Source organism: Cyprinodon tularosa, unplaced genomic scaffold (genome assembly GCF_016077235.1).
Source record: "Cyprinodon tularosa strain WSP-4 unplaced genomic scaffold, ASM1607723v1 ctg85, whole genome shotgun sequence".
In the NCBI taxonomy this organism is placed as follows: Eukaryota; Metazoa; Chordata; class Actinopteri; order Cyprinodontiformes; family Cyprinodontidae; genus Cyprinodon; species Cyprinodon tularosa.
In genome coordinates this window covers 157,325-181,342 of record NW_024039618.1, presented here as the reverse complement: position 1 = coordinate 181,342, position 24,018 = coordinate 157,325, and the positions used below count along the sequence as shown (strand labels likewise).

General features: G+C 35.2%; 1 protein-coding gene across 1 annotated transcript in view; it reads left to right on the top strand.

Annotated features, from left to right (window-relative positions):
* The window catches only part of LOC119775075 (testis-expressed protein 264 homolog), a 63,606-nt gene extending 40,431 nt beyond the window's left edge, over nt 1-23,175 (top strand). The window contains exons 3-4 of the mRNA XM_038272951.1: nt 10,003-10,168; nt 22,599-23,175. Coding sequence (XP_038128879.1) covers nt 10,003-10,168; nt 22,599-22,873 — 441 coding nt within the window. The 3' untranslated portion in view covers nt 22,874-23,175. The remainder of the gene's footprint in view (nt 1-10,002; nt 10,169-22,598) is intronic.
* Nucleotides 23,176-24,018: the final 843 nt, after the last annotated feature.

Here is a 24,018-nt window from a genome sequence, read left to right as displayed (position 1 = left end):
TCTCTCAAGAATACTATCTAGAAGATCCATACAAACTTACCTCTCTGTAAATCTAGAGCTAGTGGATTAGTCTGTTGTTTAAATATCCTGTTAGTGAAGTAAAAGCTGTGGGTTGCATGTATGCAGGGACCAAAAAATGACCATGCAACTTTAGTTATGGCGTCCCTTAACAATAAGGTATCTGGTCCTGATGAGGCATTTGACATTTTCAAGCCTTCAAAACTCTTGCTCTTCTTGTGTTTTACTCTGGTTTTAGAGCCTGTTATTAAAAATAAAGCTAGCAAAAAACTGAACCCCCCCCCCCCCCCCCAAAAATGAACAAATAAACAAGGATAATTGCAAATCATAAAAGTATATTTTACAACTTACTGGGAAGGCTGCAGGAACTTAAGGTGGCATATGATAATGCAATGAGAATGCCAAGATGGAGTAGTAATTTCGATATTGACTGGTGGTGGTATTTCCAGTTTTTATGCTGTATTACGTAACCTTATGTTAAGATGCATGTGTACATTATCTGATTTTACAAAGAAACATCATCCTATTGGTGGATCCTGCATAAAGTTAAGTCAAGTTTAAGTCTAGTATGTCCAACCGTTGGTGTCTTTTGTATTCAATGAGATGTAATGCAGGCACATACTACCTTCATAGTGCACAAATATTGTGGAAATATATTTTTGTGTTTATTGCTGAATTCCAAATCATCATTATCCTTTACAAGTATGGTATAACTGGGAGCTTTATCCATATAAGATTAAAAACTGTTCTAAATGTATACGTTTCTCCAGTCCTTCTGCTTGATCTTGCCAGGCTGTTAGTGGCTATTCTGAACTTGGTCTACTTCTGTTAGGTGTTGTCTCTCTCTTCCTCCTCATTATCATCATCGTCCTCCTCATCATCATCATCAGATGATGCATTTCAACTCATCCCACTGCTTCAATCTCACTGGTGCAAAACAAAAGTTATTTTGGCACATTTGACAGGAATCCAAAGTGCAACTAAATCCAAACTGCTATTGTAGACAATAAAATTATAACATAAAAATGTTTGCAGCCTGTGAGCTAGTTCATTAGATTGGAGTATTACTGTAAAAACAAAAAGTGATGAAAAGTTGTCCCTTAAGTTCCAGACAGAGGTGATTTGGGGAGACATGTCATCTGCAGGTGTTGGTCCAAGCTGTATTTCATTGAGTTCATATTTCAGAAATTTTAGAGCACCTCTGCTGCTGAGATGTTATGGAGATCTTAATTTTATCCTCCAGTAGGAGCATGCCCTCAGTGTCACAATATCAGAAGCACCAAAGCGTGATTGTATAATGATTTTGCTGCTGTGCTTTTCTATTCTGCAATCTCAGTTGAACTAGTACACATTACCTCTGGTGTTTTTGGAAAGAAGTCTAATCTTGAAGTTTTCTTTAGCTGGAAAACACAATCACCAGAATTGAATTAAACACATGCAATATATCACTCTTAGAATAATTTTACTTTTACAATTGAATGACATTGATAATGTCATGTATAATAGAATCTTAATTTCTGAAATTCTCCCCTAGTTTTATGCAATTTGTATTGTCCTTCCTGGAGCACTATTTATTAAAGTTGTACTCAATGTGCCTGTTAACTTTAACCTTTTTGTCACGTTTTAATTAGGATATTCACATTGCTGTCTAGTACAACAGTAGATTAATTTTCAAATAATCAAGTTAGAATCAATGGGTCCCTGAAGCATTTAGTGTAAGGAAAAAATTCATTGTCTCATATTTGCTCATATAAAGTAGAAACTAATAGATCCCTGAAGCTATGTAATGTAAATGTTTGGTATTTGTAATGTAATGTATTTGCTAAAAAAATAAAGGGGGGGCTTTATTTTAGATATCAGTATGAAAGTACACAGTAGAATTGTTTTATGAAATATAAAATATACACTTCTATAGAAATTATCATTCTTAAGCTAATGTTTTGCTTTATTTGCATGAAAATGTCACAGGCATTAATTGGACTACTTACTGCTGTTTTGACAATGATGAAGGCATTTTTTTTAGTGTGGCATCTGTCTTTAAAAGCCAATCAATTTGAAGTGTGACTTATTTTTTATAAAGTTTAGAATTTGTAAGCAAAACATCTGCAATCAAAAAATAACGTATCCATTAAATCATGAAAATAGATATACTTGCAAATCACACAGCGTTACCTAAAAATGTTCCATGTTCCATTTTCCCCAGTTAAATAAGCATTATCTTTGGCCCTTTTTCTAGTTAGTCTGCATAAAAAAAATAGTTTGTTATTTGCATTAGAGCTTATGTTATGGAATTACACATTTTGAATTAACTCTTATAATTTGTTTGCTGACTCATATTCAGCATGTTTGACTTGATTGCTTTTTGCACACGTACGATAGAAAACAGCTGCTGGATTAGAAAGCGTCATCAGTGGCAGTATTATAGTTGTAGCAGTACCGGTTTGGTGCAGAGTACAGCTCTGAGAGCCAGCAGAAGGTCTTTCTTGATATTTTTAGCATTTTGTCCTTTAAATGTGTATTTAAGTGTCAGAAAATTAATCTAGAATGTTCTCTGAAATTAGAAATTAGATTCGGAAGATGATAATCTGTTTATTTTCATTATTAAGGTTAGTGCGTCATAAATCAATATAACCTCTGTTATTATTCTCTTTGAGTCTAGAAATGCTAGGGAATACCTTGGTATCAGTATGTGTTACTAATTTTCAGTTGGGTGTATACAGAGATAAAAGCATAAATTTCACAATTTAAAGCCATATGCTATTTTCTAATGTCTTCTTAAAGGCAATTTTATTTCTGATCTTTAACTGATTGCATCCACACTCACCCAATACATCTGTATATATCCATGAACATAATACATATTTATATAAGTTTGGGTTTTATCTCAGGCTGATGAAGGAAGTTAATATGAATATCCAGATGTTTCAGAGAGAAAAAGGCACAGATAATTAATTCATTTGAAGTTTCTGAAACTGACAGCATTGTTCCTGCTGACAGCAGTCAGGGAGATGTTGTCTGCTGCCGTAATTGGTTTGAAACAGATGGTAAGAGAGTCGATTGGACAAAAGTCATCTCTCTTCTCTCTAAATATCAGTCTCGTATTGGTCTGTCAAATCTGCAAGCCTGATTTTCAGATGTTTGCTGCCATCCTCCATATTTAAGTGTTTCTGGCTGTCATTTCTCCCACCTTGCTTGAATCTGGGACAGCAGCTGGAGGCACTGAAAACCCATAGGAACGGTCAAGAAAGAGTTATCAAAATATTCCACTCTAAGAGAGAAGGTTGTGATAAAAGATAATGTCCTACCAGTTTGTGATAGGATATTAATTATGTTGTTAACTGAAATAAATAATCAGTCATACTGCTGTAGTGTTTAGTAGCTACAGTGTGTGTTGTGTTTTAGTATTACAGCACTTTGAGTCAGAAAAGGTAAAAGTAACAGAGATTGGCTGTACAGATAAATGACAATGGAATACTAGCAAGCCTAGAAGAATGATTGTTAGACTTATTGTTTTTTTATGTAGAATTGAAGGTTTATACATTTGGTTAATGCTTCACATTTCATATACATGATGGGTGCAGTGATTTAGAATATGATTTAACACGTTTTTTTTTTTTAAGTCATTCGTTTTAGAAGTTATAAATGTTTTATATGTTTTTCTTTTATTGATTACTCACACAGATATATATTTATCTTCATGCTCCGATGAAGGCAGGTGCTTCCTCTCCCCCCTTACTTTGTGTATCTGTATGGATACAGTTTTTACTCTTGAAATAAATACACAGTTTTTAGATATTTTGATTTGGTAAGATGTCCCCATTTCGGTGTTAATATTAAATGAAAAGCTTATTGGATTACTTAAACTAAAAAAACACAAAATTAAAAACACACATTGTGTTCTATAAGGATAATGGATTATGACTTCAGGTCTGTTTCCCTAAGGTTGCAAACAGCCTCAGGCAAAATTCTAACTATGGCTATGGAGCGCTACAAACCTAGATGGGAGGAATTTACCTTTTAATAAGATCAAGTTAGATTATCCTAGATAATACAATATTTTTATTGTTTTTTTTTTCTAACCTTCTTTTAGATATTCTCAGTTTGAAATCTCTATAAATGCTTAAATGCTGATTAATATGATGAAATTATCTATAAGTCCTTAGAAAAAGAGCAAGAGGTAAGTTGTTCTGATTTCAGAAGATGCTGAGGGCACCCCATGTGGTCCTTGAGGCACCATGCACCATGCCCGTGCCCGCAGGCACCATGTTGGTTGGGGTTTAGAAACCAGCTTACCTTTCTGAGGGTACTGGAGGAGGGCAATATTGGCTGACATTTGGAGTCCCTTGAGAAATGTATAGAATTGATTTAAGGGGATATGTTATCATGTTAAAGCAGAGAGTGCTGATTATAAGTAATGTCACTTTAAGCCATGGAACTTACTGCATGTTAAGTTTATTAGCCAGTCAGAGTTATTATATCTGAAATATCTGAAGGATTAATCCAGTAGCTTTCAGTTGCGGAGTCTTTGTTACATATTAAATGGAAAAACTGGAGATTTCTGTATTTTTCTTAGGATTTACAATTTCTGAAAATACAAATTAATAGTTAAACTGAATATCATGATGAATAATACCTAAGTTACATTAAATCAGTAATCAAATGAATAGATGATCATTTGATATCCAGTCGCTGCTCATTACTGAAAACAAAAGGAACAAAAGAGAACAAACATAAAGCAAGAGACATTCAAAAGGATTTCTAATAAAAAGATAGCACTAAAAGTATTTCAGAAAGGTGAAAAAGCTGATGTATATAAACATAAAGAAGGAAAGCTATGGTCTTATTGGAATGCCTTTTGCTTTACTTTAGTTTAAGAAGTGAAAAATAGGCTAAATTAAACCATGATGCAGAACCAACCTTGAGCCATCAGCTTTTAGCAAAAGAACACACCAAAAAACAGGAAAAATGTCCACTTAGGTATACTTGGCTTTGCTACTGCTATTTGACATTTACATTCAGTCTCCATCCAGGGGACAGCAAAGGAATGTGCAATTAAATGCTGTTGTAATTTTGCTACTTAACCAAATAACTTTTAGTCTGTCATATATTGTTCTGTAAACATCCTCCCAACCGGCTGTGTCTCAGGACAACGGATGAAAGTGTGAGTCAAGCTCTAATCATGGTCAAACATTTAATTATGCACACAGAATATAATCAAAGCATACATTCAAAATATGAGTTTATTAAAACTCAAACATATTTAACTTAAAAGCTCTTAACTAAACTAGTGAAACTCAACTAAGCTAATATACAGAGAAAAAGAAGAAAAGTAAATGGTTAGAAACCATAATCAGTTAAAGCAATAAGATCACAGTGTGGCATGGATTTTATGTTTTAGAGCAAAGTTCATCTTGAAGAGTTTGGAATGAAATTAGGTTTTAACTAATTTAAATGAAATAGAATGTGTTCAAACAAATTCATAATGCAAATCCTAGAGGTAAATAAAATATTTTTTGTTAAAATAATTATTTATTAATTTTTTTTTTTTCAAATCAGAAACCCATAACTTTTTAGATAACTGATTATTAACCAGAGGGAATATTTAAGGTGAGGACGACATAGCTCCTTCTGGTAAAACAAAGGAGCTAGTAGCTTGCAGACACAAAGGAACTTAATTTAAAATGATTCTTTGGTCATATTTTAGCAATTACCTGCAATGAACATATCAGGGGGGAAAACGGTCATGTTGTACTGGTGTTTAAACCCTTATTGAAATAAAGTTAGTTTTATCTTTATAAAAAACATGTTAAATCAAAACATGTTAACTGGGTTAGCTTCCATACAGTCACTTTTAGTCTCTGTAATGTTCGCATTAATCAACAGTAATTCAACCTGGACACACTCACATGGAGAAAAGAAGCAGTTAGAAAGATTTTTTTTGATATGAATGAAATAAGTTCCTTGAGGCTTGGACCCCAGCAGAAGACTTGATGCTGGAAGTCGATATCAGCTTGGATGAATAACTAAGGAACAGTGTTAGAGTCGTTTTCTCCTCGGGGACTGGAGACCGGTGATGGAGTAAGCTGGAGGATGAGAGGGTCTCAGAATAGTCCTAAGAATGAGGGATGAGATGGGGGTAGGAGTAGGTCAAAGTTCAGCGGATGTGCTGAATTGGGAGGCTGGACCTTCGTCTTATTGAAGAGTTTCTTGAGAAACGAATGGCTTGGTGCAGTCCGTCACAATTTGCTGAAGCTTGAGCAATGCACATCAGCAGGTGTTCCAGTTAAGGCTGATGAGAGTCTTCCAGGTTGAATTTTGGCATAAGCTTCATAACACAATATGTTCAGTATTTATTAAAAACCTGAAATGGTTTAGTTGGAGAGGCTTTCCCTAAAAAGTGGTGTATTTCTATTTGTGAACGGGACAATTTCAATGTGCATCAAATTATTAGGATTATTTTTATCCTAAATAATGAAATATAAGTTAATTTATTAATATTTATTAAAAACATATTTTTACTTCACAGCCATCATGAATTAATCTTATCTCTTGTTTTATAAATCGGATTCTCTCTTGCTAAGACAAATCTAGTTGGCCTGCCTGTGATTGTCAAACTCCTGGTCAGTAACCACGAGTCTTCATAAGTTATGTCATAGCTTATGACACGATGCAGGCTTGTAGGGGTGTGTAGGTTCCCTATCTTTGTTTACTTAAGACCTAGGTTGGTTATACACTCAGGGGCACACCTAATGACAGATACAGAGCGACACGTTGATACACCTTTGGTCAGCTTAGCTGCCAAAATGTTTCCACCATAGCACCTGAGTAATTTCTGATGCATTCCAGATGAGATCTGGCAACTGGGTCGACTTGTGCTAAAAGTCTAGTTTTGTTTCAAGCTTCTACATTCCTCTATACAGACCTCCTTTTCCTTTAAAAATACATCTGTCACTAAATTCAACAACTGATACTGCAAAGCAGGAAACACTTTGTTCTGTATTATATTTCATATAGTGTCATCATGCTTTAGCTTATCAGATACCTTTTAAACAATCTCTGGAATTTTCAGTTTAATCCCTGTTGGAGAGCAAGAGAGAAGAGCAGAGTTTCCAATGGATTAGATGTCAGTGGCCTATAATTGCCATAAATATTTGTTCTCAAATAGTATCAACATTTTAATTTATATTACCATATACCAGGATTGTGTTGTTTTAAACTGCAAGACAGCAAAGCAAGATACTCTGACTTTGTTATATTGCCCAGCCCTAATTTCTTGATCCAAACTGTAATTTTTCGAGGTAAAAAATAAATAAATAAAAATAAAGGCATTGTGTGAACAAATAAGCAAATGTTTTAAATGCAATAACCTGATCAAATGGACTTGGGGTTACGTGGGAGCTGTGTCATCATAATAACAGTATAATCACATTTTTGTGTCATTCCAGTTGCACAGTATAACAAAACTTATCTTTGCCAAATCAATCCTTTGCGGAGCAGTGAGCAACTAGCAGTGCACGGTGAGCATTACAGGGTTAAGATAGCAATGCATCTGGCTACACTAATGAATCAGGCAATGCATGCATGTAGAGGCTGATACCGAGAGACAAGAAAAAATGCAAAAATCAGCCAGATATATTGGCCAGCCAATGTACTGGTCCATTTCTAGTGAAGATGCCCTGTCTAATGTTATTCTTTTATTGGTTGACTCAGACTTTATTAAGAACAAGAGACCCCGTTTCTTACGAACTTTTTACTTTCCTATTAGAAGTAGATGCTGAACTTAAAACATTACACTAAATGCAAGTGACTCTAACATGATTAATTATTTGAAAAGTCTGATTGGTTTCTAGAAAAAAAATTATTGAAACAAATTTTTGCCTTGGGCTAAAATTACTGGAAATCTATTATTATTGACTGAAGAAAACCCTCAGAAATGAGAAAATAGATTTTTAATCATCCATTGCAATGTGCAATGACTTATATATATATATATATATATATATATATATATATATATATATATATATATATATATGTATATATGTATGTATATATATATATATATATATATATATATATATATATATATATATATATATATATATATATATATGTATATACTTGTATATAAGTATATATACTTATATATACTTATTCTTTCCTGAGCGTATATATATATATATATATATATATATACACACACACGCTCAGGAAAGAGCAAGTGTGCTCTTGATTGTTGATTAAAGGAATAGTACACCCAAAACATGATTAGCCTTCATTTTCTACTCACCCCTATGCTGAACAACACCCTGGAGTACTTTTTTGATATATCAAATGCATCTGGAGATCTGGGAGGCTTCTTGCTGTCTGCTGACATTCAAATAATGGAGGTCTACGGTGCCCGAGACAGAAAGGTCCATAAAAGTCCACAAAAACGTGTCAATATTCCTCCATACTGCTCGTCCAATGTATTCCAAGTGTCCTGAGTGGGTAGCATCCAGAATTTACTCGAAACGAAGTCATTTAGAATGTTTTTAGAGCATAAACAGTAGTGTATAGTATTTCCTGAAAGCGCGCGCCAGCGCGTTCAGGACGCTACGGAAGCCGGCAGACCAAACCAGATGAAAGTGCGCATTAAGCGTCTGCTCTGCTGATAATGCAAGCGTAGAAGAAGAAATGTGCTGTTTACCTGTGCAAAGAAAGAAACAACGAAAGAAAAATGTCTGAGGACTTCAGTGTTGAGGAAGAGCAGGAGTTCTTTGCCGAGCTGAATGCGCACTTTCGTCTGGTTTGGTCTGCCGCGGTTTCCGTAGACTCGTGAACGCGCTTTTAGGAAATACTATACACTACTGTTTATGCTCTAAAAACATTCTAAATGACTTCGTTTCGAGTAAATTCTGGATGCTACCCACTCAGGACACTTGGAATACATTGGACGAGCAGTATGGAGGAATATTGACACGTTTTTGTGGACTTTTATGGACCTTTCTGTCTCGGGCACAATAGACCTCCATTATTTGAATGTCAGCAGACAGCAAGAAGCCTCCCAGATCTCCAGATGCATTTGAGATATCAAAAAAGTACTCCAGAGTGTTGTTCAGCATGGGGGTGAGTAGAAAATGAAGGCTAATCATGTTTTGGGTGTACTATTCCTTTAAGGCAACACATTTTATGAGCGGATCTGCATCGGTGGATCCAAATTTTATTTTCTATACTACATGTGGAATTTAAAGTTTTAAAAAACCAAACCAAAATTGAATCCTTTTCAGATGTTTTTAGGTTTAAATTTTTAGCCCATGTAATTTAATAATTTCAACAAGAAGAGAGAAATAATAAAAAAAACTGCAAAAGCTGCATGCTTACTTTGAAAAACAAAAACAACTTGTTATATTTTCAAGAAAAAGACAAATCTTTTTCTGCAGTTTTAGTTGTCTGCGAGTTGAATGCGTGCTGAAACAAATCTTTTATCCCTCACTGGTTTGGGAGTTCTAAGATGTAGCTTTTCATCAGCTCCCGGTGAGTGTCGAACTCCTTCTTGGCAGAGTCCTGCTATGGTATTTCCTTATTAGACATTTTATTTCATTTCCTGAGGTTTATAGAATTAGATCTAAAAAAAAATATTTGCATTGAGTCTGGTTTATTCATGACTTGATCAAGCCCACTGTAATGGTACTCATGTGAAGCAAATATATCCAAAGGGAGCTTATGAAATATAAAGACTGTTCTCGTAAAAATAATGTTATCAATAGTTAAGGCTTATTATCCAAAAAAATAATGTCAAATTTTCCTACATTTAAGACTGGAAACAGTACTAGGTAAAGGAGAACTGGAATGTCTTCTTTTATAGGCAATTTCAAGTAATTTTCCTGTATTATAAATTGTTTTATATTTTGAACATAGTGATCTTTTTTTTAATCAGTGTGATAACCCTGTTTAAATATTTCATATTAGTAACCATATTTTATGTTTTGTTTTATCCCCCAGAAACGCAGGCTCTGTGCTCACCCATTCCTGGAGCTCTACAGAGAGGGTGAGATCCAGTTCATCGTCCCTCTGGCTCGGCAGGGGGATTTTTATGTTCCTGAGGTACGACAGGCAGAGAAGAGGCTGTCAGAACAAGAGGAATCTTTCAGTGATACAGACATCTCAGGTACACTTTGTTTTTTATTCTGTGTGCCGCACTGGTGCAAACCGATCTTTGTATTTTTCTAGATGTCTTTTTAAGTGTCATAGAAGTCATATTACTTGAATCTTTTTATCTGAGTAAAGATTTGATATTCCATGAAAAGCACATTTCTGTTTATTTGTACCATGCCAATTACAGGCATGATCTATAAGTGTATTATTGCATTTTTTGTAAAAAAGTGACATAAAGCAGCATATAACAGTATAGAAGAAAAAAAGGGGTCTATACATGGGTTGTAATACTTGTTAATTAAAATCTAAATAAAAAAAGGGCATTTTTATGAAGCTTCATCTCCCCAAAACTAAATCCAGGGCAGTAAATTGCTTTTAGTAGTCAGGCCCTTACTGAAGAGTGGCATGAAAAAAAATACACACCTTTTCGAGTTTTTAAATCAAGTTGTTTTTGTTTTATCTATTCTGTAATAAACTAAACATGCTTAATTGTATGGAAACAAATAAAATATTTCAAAGTTTGCAGAGAAAATATCTACAAATCTTTGAATCTCTAAAATATATTATATAAAGGGTCTATTAGGGGTTTTTTGGGCTAGTATATACCTTTTTTGTTTTAAATTGGTTGTATTAATCAATGGGGTTGAGCACCAGAGTTGCTTTGAAGTAGGAGCTTCTTTGTTGTTGTCTTCACTAAGAAATGAAGATGAATACAGAATCCTGGTTAATGAATGGCAAATAGTTTTGTTGTAGCTAATAGTTTTCTTTATTCTAGGTAGCTTTGTCTGCTTTTTCTGTTATAATGTTACATGGACACAAAGAATCGTATTGAAGGCCTGATCAGATCAAAACCGATTCAGTTGAATCGAAAAAGAAATTTCATTTGAAAGACAGAGATGGTTTTTGCAGTTGACCACTGCCATGTCATCTATCTACACACACATTCAGATCTTTGGAGTAAAATACCGTAAATCCTCTAATATTGGCCTGTATTACTTTTGAGGCCAGGACTCTCACAATGGCCGGTCTCGTTGTCGGCGTAGGTAAATAATGGCCGGACTCGTATACAGGCCTGGCTATAACAATGTTTGTGGGCAGTCCTCAACAACTTGTGATAGTAACATACAAGTACCACATGGGGGCAATGTTTGCTAACAAATCCAAGCCATTAACATGGGAAGTCCCGTGCTTATACAGAGATCGTAGTGACCTTACACAATCTTTCCTATCTGAAAGACACGTGATTACCGGTAGGTCTGGTGGTAACCAGGCAGCATTAAAATGACAGAATTTTATTGGCCTTCATTTTTCTGAATTTCCCTTGAAATATCGGATACCGGTAGTCTACTTCCACTTAGCCTACGTCAAATAAAATTTTGCTGTGATGGCTGAAGAGTTTCCGTTAACTTTTTGTCCCATTTTTTTAAACTTTGTTTCGCAAGTCGGTTTGGCCAAGATTCCATTCTGTGTAGGGTTTTTTTTTTCGTACAGAAAAATTGCAGGTGCTGGAAGATGTCTGAATTAAGAAAACCTACCTAGTTGCTTTGATCGATTGTGAAAACTTGGAAAGTAAGAAGTAAAATTTAGAATAACATTTTCCTGCAAATTGTTAGTTTTATTCAGGTCAGTGTATAAGAATAAGTCTGCCTTTCCCATAAACACTTTTTTCTTTGTTCGAGACCATTCTGTTTCAATGTTTAGTTCTTGCACACTAGAAATCGATCACTCTAATTAACAATAATAACTCTAAAAGGAACGGTCACACCGGATGCAAATTTCGCTATGGATTCCTATTTCATCTCTATGTAGATAGAGAAGCAAAGGTGACAAATTTCGGGAGGTAAAGGCCCAATTGTGATGCGACATTTGATCGCCGCCTCGCCTGCGAATGAAGTTGAAAAATCAGAACTCTTGTTTACATTTGCGTCACATAGTCCAGTCAGGGACTAGATGTGGCTGTGGGCTACAGTGAAGGAGTTCAGCGGAGACAAGGTTTTTTAAGTAGAAATGGAAGATAGAGAAAATAATGATGAGAAAGGATGAAGTGGGAATGCTCTTAAGAGGATTTAAGGTGGCATTTAAAAAAGCCTTTTTAATTTAGCTCTAGAAGGACCGTTTCGTGGTCTTACTTCGAGAGCAAACAGATGCCTTCTCTCCCTAGCTCCGCCGGTGTCTTTCTGGGCAAGCTTTGCTGGGTCTGTGGTACTCGTCTCCTCTCCCCACAGAGCATACAAACATCATGTCCTACTCCCGGGCAGCCATAATCATTCTCTGAGCATTCTCTCAGCTGCTGCTAGTGTAAGCATGGAGATGGATGAAGAGGGAGAACGTATGCAGTTTACACCATGGTAAGCTGTGATTTTTGTAAAACCACACTTTAGTGCCAATGACAACACATTGTGCTTTATAAATCTATTTCTGCCATCATGAGGTGAAACCAATGACCAGCAGACTCCTTGATATAGGAGCTTTTCGCCCACCATGCAAATTATCCCACCATGCAAATTATCCCACCATGCAAAAGGCTTTTGCTGGCCAAGCAAATTTCAAGGCGGATGAATTTCAAAAGCAGATGAATCTGACAAAATGTTCACAGGTTTCACATTCGGTGTGAACACACCTTAACAGAGGTTAGCACCAAATTACTCCACTGCTGTAAATGCAGCTGGATGCTGCTTTCCACGGTATTGTCTCAGAGTCCTAATAAATGCATGCCACACTTTTCAGATTTCAGTTTCGTAAAAGATTTAATGAAATGTGTTGTTTCTTCTTCCTTTTTCCATAATTCATAATTTTCATAAAATTCATAATTTTTCTCAGACATAAAATCCCAATGAAATGTAAAATAATTCAGAGCACTGCATGAATTATATAATTTAGGATAGTAACACAAAGTAATAATTTAATGATAATATATAAATAGGAAAGTAAAATTACCCATTCAGTTTTCCCAATATTTCCATTTGTTTTAATTAAGCAGTTAAATTAAAACCATTTCTGCACAGAGTCAAGTTTAACCTGATCTTACAGGATCCAGTGCAGCACGGTGGCCATTATAATGCTGTCAGCTGCCTTGGTTTTGCACAGTATGCTGTCTGTTTACATCTGCTCCCAGACCTGAGGGAAATATTTCGCCGTTAACCTGCTTTTCTCTTCACTATATTTTCAAGCGCCTTATGTACCATCAGGACAAATCAAACAAAACAGGAAAGACTGTAAATACAAAGCTGGTGATCTAATAAACAAACAAAAAAAAACCTCCACAAATTGAAAAGATCATATTTTTTAAGAAGGCCCTCTTACTCTGCCATCTGTTTGGTCAGGCTTCTTGATGTTTTAACTTGGATCTAGGGGATTGGACTTTGTCTCGATTGCTGTTTTGTTTATGGGCAGCTTTACAGAAGTAAACTGTTACTGACACCTTCTTAGGTGTTAATGAAAATTCCAAACACAACAGCTTCTGCTGGAACTGTGCTGTCACTCACCAAGTGGGTGACTGCAGTTTCAAGGACACTGCATGGAATCCTGCTTTCAGCAAAAACCCGGCTCTAAATTAAACATGATACTAATGAGATATAAAGTAGCTCAAAGAAGTCTATGGAGTTAGAGTCGGTTAATTAAGCTCATGTTAACAGCTCTGTAACACAGGATTAATGTTACCTTGATGCCACATAACTCTGTTCATTTCAAGTCAGTCTGGCATTAGATAGATAGCAGGTGCCTGCTGAACCCAGGCTTTCCCTTGGATAATCAGACAAAGAGGCATGATTCACTGTAGATCACATCTCCACCGCTATACAGTCCGCTGGGGTGTGCTTTACTTCCCTGTTGTTTTTCAGTGCAGTTGGATCCAGCTGATCAATGGTTTTCGAGGTCTGAAGCTTCTCACTGCAGAACATTGAAGACATCTATTTATTATGCACCTTACTGCTCTGTTATGTATTTATTTATTAGGGCCCACAACTTAGTGGTTGAGTTGTTATTCTTAACACTAACAGCTGACCTTATAATATATTATTACTAAGGAAATTTTACATTTTGAGTTACTGCACAAGAGGTATTCAATCACAGTGTGGAAAAGAGATTGACTGACCTCTTATGAATCTATGTTGTGCTCTCAGGCATCTTGTTAAAAAAAAAGATATTATTTGCTAGTCTGAAATTTCTTTTCTTTTTCATACACATTAACAGATATGAAAATATGTATTTCTCTGTGTAATTTAAAAGCTGATACACCACTTGATTGAATTAAAAGGATTGTAGACTTTCAGACGAATAGGACCTAGACTTTTTTTTTTAAATATCTTGTAGGAAAAAACATCTATGTGGGGACTTAGAAATATTTTTCACAAATCATCATATATGTGAAACAGTGCAGCCTCTGCACTGTCTACATAGGATTCTAAAAAAAATATTCCCCTCTTGTCAGTCTTTCTTCTTTCAATAGAAAAGAATTTGAATTAATTTTATCTTTTTTTTTTTTTTTACTTGGTGCATTAAATTTTCAGATGTTATCCCCACGATATCTCTCACAGATTTGTGTGTTTTTAACAACCAAAGAAAAGCTTTGCAACAGCAGCCATGTTTACAAGGACATAAGTAGGTGGAATAAATAGCTCATTGGACTAAAAATGTGTCATGTAAACATGATAGTTGAAACAATCTGATCAGATTCAGCAGGATCAGATTTAAGAGCTAAAAAAGGTGGTTTATGTCGATTGACAATCCGATCAGCATGCGTGAAAACTCTTGTCAGGATCAACTTATTCTGAAACAGGTGAGCTGACCTCAGTCCACATGTGCATATTTTGTCAACATGCTTTATCTTCGCCATTAGTGCTTTAGCTAGCTGTTAATAAGAATATTCCAATCAACGTGTTTAGATAAAAAAATTTATTCTAGCCGACCAATGTCTCTACGGTTTTCAGTTATAGTAAGATGACAGTTCTAAAAGACAATAGTTTTGGCTTCCCTTTTATGCTTTATTCTAAAAAAGTCATTAAGAAAAAAAAATCAAAAAGATTTAGCTTCTAAAATGTATAAATTAAAAGAAGTAAATAAATTAAGAGAAGCATTAAACAAAAGACATACCTTGTAATATTTAGTTGTACCTTCATTATTGTGAAATTTTTCTTCCAGTTATACACTGAGTCTGAACAGAAAACTAGACATGTTAAGTTACCCTCTTAATCCTATCTATTTTTTATTTTTTTATAAAGCAATGAAAAACATGAGCGCAGCTGACAAATCCTACTCTCCGTGTGTCACGGCCACAGTGCAGAGTGGAAGTGACATTCAGGTCCATGCCTCTGAATGATAATGTGACAGATAGTTGTGCTCCTGTCACATTGGGATCTGCCCAGCCAGTGGAGCATTCAGACCACTAGAAGCTTCTTCGGTCTATTGACACCCCGCTCCAAACACACCCGCACTCGACCAACCCCGCTGCCCCAACCCCCTAACACTCGATACCAATCCTGTCTCGCTGACCTTATCAACCCCCAGCCTCTGCACACATGCCTCCTCATACTGCAAGGCAGCATTCCTACAATTATCCTGTCAATCCCTAGCATAGATCACTCAGTAGCAAGAAGGTTGCATTTTATATCACTGGTATTTTTTTCAAAACTTGTCGAGAACTTAAAACCACAAAGGCAACCTGACTTTTGCTAATTTTTTGAAAACGTTTCATCACCTATTCAGGGTTCTATTTCCAATCATTTCAGTGTGCACTAGAGCTATTTGCAACATGCTCTGGTAAGTCAAAAAATAGCTGTCTTGCTTGAACACTAAAGTATAAATAAAATGACCAATACCTGCACAGTAAATCTAATCGATTGTGCACTCACCAGTCTGAAATTGTGTTATACACCCTGTTATACACCTAGATCTGCTTCATTCTGCATGACACAGATTTTACAAGGTGATAAAAATGGAACTCAGAGATTTAAGTCTGTACCGACATGATAGCATCACAGTTAAAAGAGATCTATCAGCTACTCTGGTTCCTCCAAGTCATTAAGTGTCTCAGTTGGATCTAGATCTGAAGGCTTTGGAGGCCATTGGGGCACAGTCAACTTTTCCCCATGTTGCACAAGCCAGGTTGAGATGATTTGAGGTTTATGACATGGAGGATCGTTAGAAACCGGACACATTGTGGTCAAACAGGGATGTCTGTGACAACAATACTGAAACAAACTGCGGTGTGCAAAAATGCTTGGTTGGTGCTTCGGCTGGACCAGGAGATACCCTACACAACATCATAATACGAGCCTGAACTTTTGATATACCAATAAACCGATGCTTACATGTTACTTTCAGGAAATTCTGACCCTAGCATCTGAATGTTACTCCTGCGATTGAGTCGAGTCATTTCTTTTACAATTATATGTGGATCTTAAGGAATCTGTGCAACTTTTTTCCCCTTTATTTTCCTCTGTTATTCCCTCTTACAAAGAAAGCTGCTCCCCCTATTCTGTAGCTACCTAATCCCATTTGGTACCAATAACAGAACTTTTCCACAGCTGGGTACTAAAGTATATATTTTTTCATATAAATACTTTAATTAATGTAGATAAATTATAAAAGAAAATATTACATCCAGTATTCTTATAGAGCCCTGCGATGTCTGGAAAATCCTCTGTTCTTTTTTTTTAGGTCTAGATAAATATGGAGAAAGAAAATTGTACTTCTCAGATCTTTATATTACTACCTATTTCGTTTGACTGTAAATTCCTGTTTTTCCTGCACAGCTTTTATAACATGAAATATTGGGAATTCATTTAAATCTGGATTTTTAAATCCTTGAATTTGGACAAGAGATGATTACGAAGTTTAGGGTTTATAAATTGTATTTGGCAGTAAGATTCTAATTAAGAATGAGATTATGAAAATTTTGCAATAAGATATAAAACCGAAATACTTACATCTTCTCATGCATAAAATACAACCTTGAACACATATATACATTAAATCTGTTGCTATTTTTTACCTCCTCTTTTCACTGACCTGCCTCCAGGATAATTTTGAAGAAAGCCTTTACAGTTTCAAACTTGCCCACAAATCCATTCCAAATATAAGTAACAATTGTGTTGTACTTTTTAATAAGGATCTACTATCAAATGCAGCAGCTATCTGATGAAATTTTAGTCACTCTCTGCATAGGAAACTTGATAGACCCGTTCCTGATGCACAATTTTTAGCTGTGTTTTAACAGTTTAGTGTTTGTCCTGTAGAAGCTTCAGATGATCAAACAGCAGTGTACTGCACATGTGAGCCATATATCTCAATGAGGGATCATTTTGTGAATCAGTTCAAAAGCAAATGCATTATTTCTTATCATTCTTTCAAACAATCTGCTTTTGAAAGATCTGTGGCTATTTGTAAAAAGGTTATGCTTGTGTGAGACGGACATGGTGAAAGCAAGGTGGGCTAATGTTAGCACCCTTCAACGAATAATCAAGGAGGAGGATCAAAATCGGACACTGTGGAGAGCACCCCTTGTGGGCTTTCTAGTTTGAACAAAGAGCCCGCATGAAAAAACCCCCAAAGAAAATAGAAAAGGAAAAAAAAAGCCACTTGCACTCGTCACAAATAAAAAATTTCAGTTTATTTATATAACGCCAATTCACAACACAAGTCATCTCAAGGCACTTTACAGTTCAACCAGATCATACAGTCAAATTGATTAATTCTCATTTCTAGATTTTTTTTAATTATTAGATGATAATCAATAAAGCTAAAAACATTTTAGGGTAATATTTCCAAAAATGTAAAGATTACCAAATTGAAAAGTGCAATTTCAATTTAAAGATAGTGATACTCAAAAAAACTGTCAACTACAATCAAGTCATATGGGAAAAGATTTGGGAATTCAATGGATTTTTTAATACATAACTCACCTCTAAAAGGATGGACAAATAGGTAACACTTAAGGTAGAAGAGAAAAAAAAGTTAAAGCTTTTTTCTAGACATCCTATTCAAAGCACGGCAACTCAAGTTCAGATTATTTTCAATCTAAATCATTCCTGAACAGCAATTATGGCCTGTAGATAGTAGCTGAGCTGTTGTTGCTACATTCTCACATGCCTTTTTTCCACATTTCATTTGTAAACAATAATGTGCTCTGTTAAATGAACAATGATTTATTTTTTTTTAATCCTGAGATTGAATTGCTAATATTTTGATAATAATTACTTTTGGTAATGTATACAATTTAAGTGACTTTAAAGTGTTAAAAGTTGAACACATTTTTTTTCTTCTTACTGATGGTCTAAAGCAGTATCTGGCTTGTAAAATAAAAAAAAAACAACCAATCACATTTCATGCAGGCATGTTCATTGTGTTATACTGTACACTGGAGAAGTTCAACCTCATTGTAGCACAAATGTTTATTTGAAACATCATCTGGAGTTTTTTTCCCTTAATATTCCAATCAGGTTTTTTTTCAAACCTTACACACAATGGTTGGTCTCTATTGACTGAGACTCTGGTTTTTAAGTTTAACCTTAACGACCAACCAATCAAACGTATTAAAGACTCCTCTCTATTTTAGTCTGCTATCAGCTGTCAATCAAATGCACCTAGAGATCGGTGCTTAAAGCAATCTCTAAACTTAAAAAAACATAAAATGCAAATTCTGCCTCCAAATGAAGACATATTGAGTATTACCGACTTTGGATGGGAGTTTTTTTTCCTTTCTCCCCACTGACTGATTAAATTTTGTGATTTGCTTCAGGGAACTCAAGCCAAACTGCTGCTCCTTTTGTCCCCATTGTGCTTTTTTTTTTTCTCTCTTATTTAATTTTCTTTTTCAACACATTAACCCCATACATATGAGATGGATGTAAATTAATCATACTGAGCTTCTGGCTGAATTTTAATTCGCTTCTTTTATGGATTTCCTCAAATGGAAATACCACTACACACTGTTTACTCTCACAAAATACTGTTGCTTTTTCTGTGCAATTTCTCTTCCAGCAGCTGAAAACATCAAATGTCAGGAGTTACTAATATATCATTTTGTTTTCAAGGCAATTTTCTAAGTTTTTTTTTTTAAAACCAGACTGATGTTCCTTAGCTGTTTAGCTTTGACACATTTAAAGTAATCTTTTCTTGGAGTAAAAGTGAGAAGTCTTGTGATCAGAAGTTTAAATGCAGTCATTATATGCAGGATTCTTTAGTAATTTAGCTGGTTTAATAATTAGTTAGCGTAATTTGTTTTGTTATTATTTTTTTTAAAGACTTTACAGGCTTTTCTAATGATACTAAATACCGGCTCTACAGCAGTCTTCTACTCGTTTCCGTAGCTTGCACTACAGGTTTTTTTTCTTTTGTCACCTTACCTGGAGATGCCATTGCTGTCTGTGTTGAACTGGATGCCATGCGCTTCTGATTATCCACCAAATCCATCTTATATATATATATAACGTTTCAATTGTTTGAAAAGTGGAGCTGGTTTACAGTTGCCTTTTTTTTTTTTATCTCTGCTTCTTTCTGTATGTCTGCTTTTGTCTCCTTGAACCCCATTCGGGCTCAGCAGATCACACTGAGCCTGGTTCTGCTGGAGGTTTCATCCTGTTAAAAGGTAGTTTTCCTCTCCACTGTCGCTACATGCATGTTTGGTGCGAGGGATTTTCAATGAGTCGATGCAATCAGCTGACTTTGACTGTATTATCTGGTTGAATTGTCTCTGTAAAGTGCCTTGAGATGACATGAGTTGTGAATGGCGCTACATATTAAACTGTATTGAATTGTTTGGTACGTTGGAATCATTTTACATGGATGTTGCATAACATGATGTTGTATCTGCCAAAGAGTTTGGGAACTTCTGACCCGAAGTAAATTCAAGAAAATATGCTACAGGCTTATGGATCCATCAGTGCTCTCAGGGGCGCACTCATCCAACCTAAACCACGTTTTAGTCGTAAATGATTAAATATTAAGCTTTTTTTCCCCCCTTTTTTTTCCTCTTGAGGTTTTTACAGCACTAGTGGCTCTTTGCAAAGTAGACTGACAGGAAAAGGGGAGAGACATGTGGCAAAGGATCACAGGCTGGATTGTACGCGCTAACCACTGTGGCACTGAAGCATGCCCAGCTGTTTTTAAGTTTAAATTTACAAAATAGTCTCTTTAAAATAAAGATTGAAATACTTTGTACATGAGAAAAGCTCTGGATGGAAAAGTTTGTATGTTGACGTGTTGTAAGTATCAAAGGTTGAAAAGTTACAGCCAAGCCACAAATTATCCATGGCCGTGGTAGATTTTGGATTAAAGCAATGCCCTAATCAATGCCCTAATGCCCTGGACATGTTTCTTTAGTCTTGAAGTAATAGTTTGTGGTCCAACCAGTTTACCAATCTGTATCAGTTGTGAATTATGGCTTGAACCTCTCCAATTGAGGCCATTGTGCTCAGTTTCTTTCACAATGTTAAATGGTAAAAACTGAGCTTTACTTTAGATTGTTTTTTCTGTAGGGCTGCAACTAATGTTTATTTTGCTGATTGATTGATTTATTGACTACTTTTTGATTAACTAAGAATCACATAGCAAAAGGTGCTTAACTGCAGATCCTTTTCTTCCCTTTTTAAAAGAAATTAATTCAGAAGATGAAGTTAAAACTTTCCCACTTAAGGATTTAGATTAAGCATATTTACATTTTTTGATGCCGTCTTGAATTAATGTTGGTGGGTTGGCCACTTTTAGAAGGTTTAACACTGTTACTTGTTTTTCCATGAGTAAATATTGGCTCTCAGTTTCACTAACTATAATTCTGAAAACCCTTAGAAACTGCTGTTTCATTTTACATAGTGATCCATTGTTAAAGAGTTTTTTTCTTTTCCTAGTCTGTTAATTTTTTTTCTAAGAGAAAAAGTGATATCTGAGTTATTCTTTTACCAAGGCTTGGTGTGATTATAAAATCTCACCAAAAGCTTTATTAAATCATTGTTAGTTATTAAGTACGTAACATTTTTTTTAACAGTTAATAGACAACCTTATAATCATATCTCCACTTGTTCATTCCAGTAATAAAACAAGACATGTTTTAAAAACATCTTTAATTTGTCTTGTACAAAAACTTGTTTGATAACTTGAAACATTTTAATATTTTTAAACCGTGCTCTAGATGTTCCTGTCTAGAAACATTTTACTGTGTATCAGCAATAGTTATCTTTCACATCATAATCTTTGTGCTTAAAAGGTGCTTACAGTGAGCACAACCCAAGAGTAACAGTGCAGCACTCCATTACTGCACCAGGTCATAACAGACTAAAGATAATCTACCGGGGTTTAAACCTTAACACCTTGATTCTGGTTGTAACATAACCAGCAGTCCTGGGGAGAAAAAGGGTTCAGGCTAAATATGTTCCTAAGGTTCAGGGAGCATAGCTTAACATTTCTATCTACTTTGCACACAAACAACAAACCGACTTATAAAAATTAATGAAAATTGAGAGTATTCCATTGAGAGTTTAGTCACTATTTTTTACTTTATGTGGGAAATGTTAACTGAAAGTTAAAAAAAGGAGTATCAGCATTATTATTATTTTTTTTTATCATCCTTTGTAACATTTTCTTAGTTGGTACAATACGTCAATATTTTTTTTTCTCTTTAAAGGTTGTTAACCTTAGCTACCATAGCTACCATTGAGGTGTTCTTCTCTGCCCACTTTAAAACCTAAAAAAAAAAGCTTTCCATGCATCTTATTATCATCAGCTCTATTGCTTAGGACTAGCTGGCTTTGTGTAGAGAAATTGATCTGAAAAAGAGTATAGTGTTAGAAACACACGCAACTACACAGGGATGAAAGGTCAGCACACCAAATCAATTAGACATGAAGCTGGCCTTATTAGCCTGCGAGAAATTAACTAAAAAGCACACCTCAGAGGAGTGAAGGGTTTGTGCTGCTCATATGATCCCATCCAATTAAAACCTTTAGCTGACGGAAGTTTCTAATTAACAACAACTCACTGCCTATTTTTGGTTTTCAACTTCATGTAACAGCATAAGGTGTTAAAAGTGTGAATTCGTTAACAACCCAAGAAATGTGAGAGGAAGATATGCTATAGCTGCTCTGTCATTAAAAAAGAAAAAAACAACATGCACAAAAGAGGGAAGAAGGTGCGATAGGATCATGATTTTTTTAATATAAAATGTGCATCATGCACATGCATCATTAAATATTCTGTTCATAGGAAGGATTTGGTATTTCCTGTATAAGGCATAAATGATTGACCTGCTTTCTGGAACATAAAGACAAACTTGTAAGGAAGAGCCACTCTGGACTGAAATCAAAGCGCAGCTCAAATGGCATCCTGCAGTGTTTATGCTTGAATCCCAGCGTGGAGTTTTTGGGCAGTCTTTCATTCCTCATGTGGTGTTTGTTTATAGATGTCCTCTCACCATCTGTCCATTCTCTCCCTTTGTTTTACTGCTGCTTTAGGTGCGGAATCCAACAGCGAATACAGTTCTGGGATATGCATACTGGATTCGGAGAGCAGAGAGACTTCATCGGTGGCATCCTCCGTCCGCACCGGCTCTGTCCGAGATCAAGGGGGTGGAGACAGAGGGAGAAGCTCAGGGGCAGCCCAGTTTAAAGACCCTAACTTGACGTGGACTGGTGGAGATCAGAATATGGGAGAAGATTATGGAGAGTCCAAGAAGGAAAGCCTGCAGGCCTTTAAGCAGGAGTTATTGGGTGTCACAGGAGAGGAGTAATGAAGGTTCAGTAGCACATGACCTGAAGTAAAAAAAAAATGGCTGCTCTTTAATTATAAATAACTCATAAGAAAAAAATCTAAACTATCAAAGGTTTTTAAATATTTTTGACGAAACAGTTTTATTTTTATAAAATGTTCTTACTTCTGTTTTTGGTTGGAATGACATAATACATGAAGTTTATCAAGGCAAACAGAATCGAAAGCTTGATTTGTTTCATAGCGATTCCATTAGTATGTTTCATACTTTGAACAGACTTTTATTTTGGAATTATAATATTTGCTCTTATTTATTTGACATTTCATTTTCTTAAAAAAATGTAAATATCAGGATTTTTTTTTTTTTTCATTTTTAATGTACAAAATTATTTGTAAAAATTTTGTAAATTTTGACATTAGAGCAACATTTACTTGAAAAAAAAACAGGTTCTTCAGGGTCCTAAAACATGTTGATTCTTATTAAATCCTTTTACTTTTTCCCGATTTTTATTTTTTCTTCTTGCCAAACAGAATGATGGCACATTTTTGACCAATTTTCTTTATTTTGCTGTCACAAAGTTGAAGAGGATGTAATGGTGAGTTTCAAACATCGTTTTTCTACCAACAAGAAGATTCACAGGTGGCTTCTTTTAGGGCTGTGATAATTCCTGACTATAGGCATATTGGTTTAACTCCCTGATCCAAAGTTACATCATAATGAATAATTGATGAAATAGTTCAGGTATCCGTATTGACAGTCATGTTTGTAAGCAAATTCTACACATTTTTAAAGCCCAGTAACTCTTGATGCTGATCATCTTAAAAGTAATGCTGTCATTTTTTTTTATTTACCCTCTTTTTAGACCTTTGTCTCTGAGTCCACTTGCATTGTACTTTATTTTTTATGTTACTTTTGAATAAATGACAATTTTTTCTTGCTAAGTGGCTTTTCTGTCTTCTTTCTTAAGTGTGATGGTTTGATAATCTCATGTTATTTCTTTTTGAATGCTATACTTCCAACAGATAAACATTGTATCTTCAGCTTTGAAGGTACCATCATGTCATACAAGAAGAAAGTATTGCCATAAATTACAGCCACAGCTGTGCCTCATTTACTTCGAATGTGGTTAACATTTTAGATGTTTACAAATTATGACAATTTCTCCC